Here is a 6,404-nt window from a genome sequence, read left to right on the forward strand (position 1 = left end):
TGTAGAATGGTCGGGAAACTGCTCTCTGGCCTTGGTGGGTTGTAGAACCAAGAAACCTTGGGTTGGCGCCAAGTTAACAGTCCTAGGCCCCGCAGGGGGCCAGGCCCAAGTTTTGGAAAACAGAGTCAAAGTCAGGGGCTATTGTGGTCCAGACAGAAGCAGAAAGACACGACAGGCAGGTTTCCTTCCTGCCTCGCTCTTATCTGAGGGTGCAGAAGGCAGTAGAAGCATGCCTGGGGTGCAGGTGAGGCTTGTCTACCCTAAGCGGGCCATGGGCTCCAGTTCCCCTCGCTTCCCAACTAGCAGCTTCCCACCCCCACTCGTTCCCACTCCAGCGCTCTGGCCCCCTCCTGCTCCTCCCTCAGCACCTCCCCGGCCCCGCCCACGCTCTCCCACTCGGCCTGAGACTGAGTCAAAAGTAGCCCAGGACCTGAGCCTGCAGCAGCCTGTGAAAGGAAGACAGGGAGAAAGTTAAGTGCAGCTTGGACGAACGAGATCCCCTCCTCTTCCAACCTGCAGCCCAGGATACTGATTCGAGCCGCGCCTTACCGCGCAGCCCGAAGATTCACCATGGTGAAGATCGCCTTCAATACCCCCACGGCGGTGCAAAAGGAGGAGGCGCGGCAAGATGTGGAGGCACTCTTGAGCCGCACCTTCCGAGCTCAGATCCTGACTGGCAAGGTAGTTCCCACTCGGCCTAGGTCGGCCTGCTGGAGTTTGGGAATGGGGAGAGAAGGGAGGGTATGCAGGTGCAGAGGTCAAAATGTTAGGTGTCCCATAGTCCTCGCGTTCTAGGCAGGCCAACTGTAAATTGCATGGGCCACCTTTTGCTCCGCTTCGACTCATGACCCTCTGCATCCTTACAATTCCATCCCTTAACACCACCTATCCCAGGAAATTGTTGGAAGGAGTTTGAAGAAATTCCTCCATGTCATTTTGTTCTGGGAAATGGGTTATGGTATTAGCCCGAGACACAATTATAGCTACAGGGAATGAGCAGCCACATGGGGTGAGCAAGGGCAAGAGACTTAACTGTTCTTTCTTTACTTTTGACTTGAGTGAAATTGTGTGAATCTGTATCTTTGTAGGATTGCTGATTTGGGAAACAAGGGGCGGCCTTAACTTCAAGCTGTATGGGTTGGGGCAAGTTGTGTGTGTCTGTACAACACATACACACACACACACACACATTTGTGTGTATTTTTAGGTAGACACTGTTAACGGTTAGGTAATGGAGCTGTCAGAAACATATATTGGATTTAATTCTTGGCCAAACTCTTGTAAAAATAAATTTTGAGATTCTCTTTTTTGTTCTTTTGGTTGTTATTTCTTCTTGAGCAATATCCCACTCCCCTCTTACAGATTCAGAAGCATTTCCAACGTTGCAATTTAAACAGCTCATTTTCCATGCACTGGAGAGGTTCTCTCTTCCCAGGTTGTTTGTCTAGTTCAATATATATATATTTCTTTTAAAAACCATCGGCTTTTGGAGTGTTGATAAACTATCATTTTTTTTTTCCTCAGTAAAATCTCAATTTTAAAAGGCGACCATATTTTCTTCTGCATCTGTGGAATCTGCAGGAATGGGACTTGATCTGCTCTAACTTGTCCTGTTGTCTTTAGAAAGTTTTCCCTTTTAGGTTTAGAGTGGCTATTTGAAAAGCGTTTGAGTGAGCTGTGAGTTCATGTAATAAAATGTAATTCTGCATACAGTTTGAGATGTTAATGCGCTGCTGCAGAACTTCCATCGTGGAAACTTTCAATATTGAACGCTGCAATCAAACTAGCTTTTGTGTGTCACACATTCTGGAACTCAAAAGCAACACCCCCTTGCAATGTTGAGGTTTTAATTAAATGACAGAAGGTCAAATATGTAGTTGTCTTCCTACTAACTTTATAAATGAACCATGGCCAGATTTGAGGGGAGGTCTAACTAGATGCCAGTAGTTAAAAATAGCCACACAGTAATCCTTTTTTTCCCCTCACCACCAAAAAACTTCATGAGTTGTAGAAAGATTCAATTAATATGTAATACTTTGGTCAGTCCTGTGGTGAGATGAGGAATAAATAAAAACAAATATCTCCTCTTTGATTTTATTTCTTTGTTAGGCTTTAGAGAAGCCGCAATAGAACCCTAGCATGGCCTCTTTGACAGTACTACTTGCCTTATCACATTGTGATACAGGGATTAGGCCTGATCAACAGAGATTGAACATGTTGAACTCATATTGGCAAATGATATGCAGTAACTTTTAAAATACACTTTGAAAAGAAATTAGCTATGATAATTGATTCATTCAGTTACGTTGAATTCCAACAGTGTTAAATGAAAACAAAAGAAATCCTTATTCTTACTGACCAGGCATGTCCACCTAAACCAAGACCCTCATACTTTAGCCATGCTTAATGATAAACTTCCTGAATTATTGGAAAAGAGAAATGAAGTTACAGTACAAATTGTTCTTCTGTCTCAGTAATAAGAAAAAAAAATCATTCCTCAAAGAATTTCAGATTAAGCTATTATGTGCTTTTTAGCAAGTCATTTCATCTTTCTGTGCCTAAATTTAATTATCTATAATATGCCTTCTAAAAACCCACAACTGTATTACAGTAATTAGTAGTCCAAATTTAAAATTTGGTTTCTGTACTACTAAATATTAATTTAGATTTTTAACGAAAACAATTAAGGTATTTCAGTATGTGTTGAATATAATTGATGAAATAAGCTTAATTAAATTATTAAGAAAATATAAATTTCAAATTTTGACCTTTAAAAAATATATTTATTTTTTGAACAAAAATTATCAAATGATTCTCTACCCTTCCTTTCTTGCACATTGGCATACATTTTTCACCAAATTGTCTTAAGATCAGTTAAATGTCCAAAACAGCAATTTCATGAAAAATTCTAATGGTAGACAAACTAAAATAATTTTTAATACCAACTTGTATTGTCAGGGCTGAGATTTGCTGCCTTCACTTATTCTCTTGCTGAGTAATAATGTGGCTGAGGGGTATATTGTGACAAAAAAATTGAAATAGTAGGCCTTTTAGTTCCATGCCCTATGGAGGGTGCAGTTAATCAGTTACTTTTTGTTTTGAATTTTTCTTTAGAATCCGTCAGCAAATTATTGATTTGACAGAACATTTAAATCACTGCTTCACAAACAGCTCTGTATGTAGCAAATCCTCTGCTTTTAAATTTAGCGTTTACACTAGGACTTGGAAAATAGCATTATTGCAGTATATAGACTAATGGACAATACCAGGAAGCTTTATATTTAAAAATAAAGTTAGGAATATTAGAAAATATACAATTAACTTCAATTAATTTCTAAAATGAAATAATTCCTTTCTAACTTGACAATAAAGCTTCTTGAAAAGTAGCCAACAAATTGAAGGTTACTAGCACTCCTTTAAGCTGATAAATTGATTTCAAAGCAAGTAGCAAAGTGTCTATTTCTATAGACTAAAAAGCCAGTGTTTATAAAACTATAACTAGTTTAAATTATTTAAAGAGCATACATTTTAAAGACAACCTGCACTATATCATATCTAGTTAAAAATACTCTTTATCCATTAAACATTTGTTTAAAAAGTACATCTATATTAAGTATTTTTATTAAAAATATGTCATTCTATAAATTAATGGTTATTTTAACATTCTACAAGTACATATTTTAAAATAACATATCTATATTTAATTTTGAAAATGCTAGAAGGAAGGCTAGCGTTAGTGGAGATATTCTATATATATTAGCATCAGAAACTGTCTTCAAATGACTTAAGATTAGTTTGTTTTCAAAATATTTTGCGTTTCAGGGGTGATAAGTTGCACACAGAAGCAACTGTCTAAAAACATTATCTTTTTAATTTTGTTTCTAATCAATAGGAGCTCAGAGTTGCCCCGCAGGAGAAAGATGGCTCTTCCGGGAGATGCATGCTTACTCTCCTAGGCCTCTCCTTCATCTTGGCTGGGCTAATTGTGGGTGGAGCCTGCATTTACAAGTACTTCATGCCTAAGGTAATAATTATAGCTCTTACTATTTGGAATTACTAATTCCCGTGTATTTCATTAGCAACCTAAATAATTATGTGGTGGTAACCAGAGAAATGAAGACTTGAGGAATGTTTTCAATTACCTTTCACTCTCTGCCATTGCTTAGATTTCATAATGCTGTAACAAACAAGTCTCAGGTTAACACGGTACATGAGTGTAAGAGACAATTCAGGTGTCATGGCGATGAATATTGCAAAGTCTTAAACTTCCCTTTTGTCTCTTAGAGCACCATTTACCACGGTGAGATGTGCTTCTTTGATTCTGAAGATCCTGTGAATTCCCTCCATGGAGGAGAGCCGTATTTCCTGCCTGTGACCGAGGAGGCTGATATCCGTGAGGACGACAACATTGCAATCATTGATGTACCCGTTCCCAGTTTCTCAGATAGTGACCCTGCGGCAATTATCCATGACTTTGAGAAGGTGGATTTTTCTTTCTTGTAGTTATTCAAAAATTTTCTCTAGTCCTTCTTTACTGAAAGACAATGAATTTATTCATAAATGAACACCGTTTTGGAGCCAAACCTTTTCATTGTGTTGTTGTTGGGTAGGCGTAGTAAATTTTCAAAAAAGATCTGGCTGTTTGTTCTGATGGTACGTGAAAATCTGAAGTATTAATACGCATCGTTTTTCACCTCCCCAACAGGGAATGACTGCTTACCTGGACTTGCTTTTGGGAAACTGTTATCTGATGCCCCTCAATACTTCCATTGTTATGACTCCAAAGAATCTGGTGGAGCTTTTTGGCAAACTGGCAGTATGTATTTCAGAGATCATTTTTTTTCTTATAAGCACTTCCAAATAATTTTGCATCATTATTCCAAAAAGTTAATGAATTGGGCCAGACATTCCATCTCGTTGAAATATTTTTTTTAATTAAAAGTGTAAGCTGTGCCAAAATAGATGGAACTGAGGAATTTTATGTTAAGCAATGTAAGCCAGTCAGACAGACAAATGCTTTATGTTCTTCATATATAGAAGCTAAAAGTGTTCACTTGAACACACAACACTGATTAATAGAAGTTGAGAAGGGCATGTATGTAGGGGGAGGTGGATAAAGAGAGGTTGAATTTCATCAATGCATGCTGTGTGTATGTGCAAATAGCACACTGAACTTGAAACTCATAAATGTATATATGTATAATAAAAATAGTATATAAAACTGCTCTTAAATGAATTCTATTTTAATAATGTCTATTTTTAAAAGGATGTAAGTGGGAATTTTAATACCGTCTTTAAGAATTTATTGTCTTAATTTTTTTTCTTTGCACTTTTAGAGTGGCAAGTATTTGCCTCACACTTATGTGGTTCATGAAGACCTGGTTGCTGTGGAAGAAATCCGTGATGTTAGTAACCTTGGTATTTTTATTTACCAACTTTGCAACAACCGAAAATCCTTCCGCCTTAGACGCAGAGACCTCTTGCTGGGTAGGTAATTTATTATTTTTGGGTGAGCAGAAGAGAGTGAGGGTAGACTGCATGGAAATGAGCATGTTGAAATACCTCTTCATGGACACAGACAACTAAAAAGCCATCTTTTTGTGTCTTCACAGGTTTCAATAAGCGTGCCATTGACAAATGCTGGAAGATAAGACACTTCCCCAATGAATTTATTGTTGAGACCAAGATATGTCAGGAGTGAAGAAGGGCAGATAAAGAGTATCCTTGGTAATAAGAAGTCAGCAGCTTACAGTGTGACTTTAGTAATGGGATACTCATGATATTTACTCATACATTTACTCTATTGCTTATACTGGAAACGGAAGGGGGGGGAGAAAACTACTAACCACTGCAAGCCATTGTCCAATTCAAGTTTAATTGACATCGCTTGCTGTTTGCAACAAATTAAATGATTATCTTTTTTGAATTTATAGGGTTTAGATTCTGAAAGCAGCATGAATATGTCATCTAACATCCTGACAAAGTCCATCCTCTGTTTTTATTTAAAGCAAGCTCCTGATAAAATCATATGGATAGAGCATGCTTTAAATTTAAAATATTTCAAGTTCTTTTTGACATTTTTGTGTGAAGCATGTCAAATCTCTTAACATTTTTTTGCTTCATTCTTCATTTTGTTCATTTCTCCTGACTTTAGAGATTACATTTTTTGCATTTCTATCAGGTGCTCTGTAAAGAATCTGACTCATATGTGAACAATAGTCATGAGGAAGTAATTTTTTACGCATGTAATGATTCTTTCTCACTGATATCTGTGTTGTGAAATCCACAAAGCTGTACAGGTGCTGAATGCTGTAAGGAGTTCTGGTTGTATGAATTCTACAACCCTATAATAAAGTTTACCATATTCAATCATGTTTTATTTTCATCATTTGACAAATACTTAA

General features: G+C 37.4%; 1 protein-coding gene across 1 annotated transcript; it reads left to right on the forward strand.

The window, feature by feature from the left end:
* Positions 1 to 437: 437 nt before the first annotated feature.
* On the forward strand, positions 438 to 6,061 carry LOC121442732 (integral membrane protein 2A-like). Its single transcript, XM_041644332.1, has 6 exons — positions 438 to 681; positions 3,893 to 4,024; positions 4,285 to 4,482; positions 4,706 to 4,816; positions 5,337 to 5,487; positions 5,613 to 6,061. Exons 1-6 carry the CDS (start codon positions 571 to 573, stop codon positions 5,699 to 5,701), a joined length of 792 nt encoding a protein of 263 aa, XP_041500266.1. The 5' UTR covers positions 438 to 570; the 3' UTR covers positions 5,702 to 6,061.
* Positions 6,062 to 6,404: the final 343 nt, after the last annotated feature.

This window comes from Microtus oregoni, unplaced genomic scaffold, assembly GCF_018167655.1.
Source record: "Microtus oregoni isolate MIOR12 unplaced genomic scaffold, Mior012 000094F_ref0000399, whole genome shotgun sequence".
NCBI lineage: Eukaryota > Metazoa > Chordata > Mammalia > Rodentia > Cricetidae > Microtus > Microtus oregoni.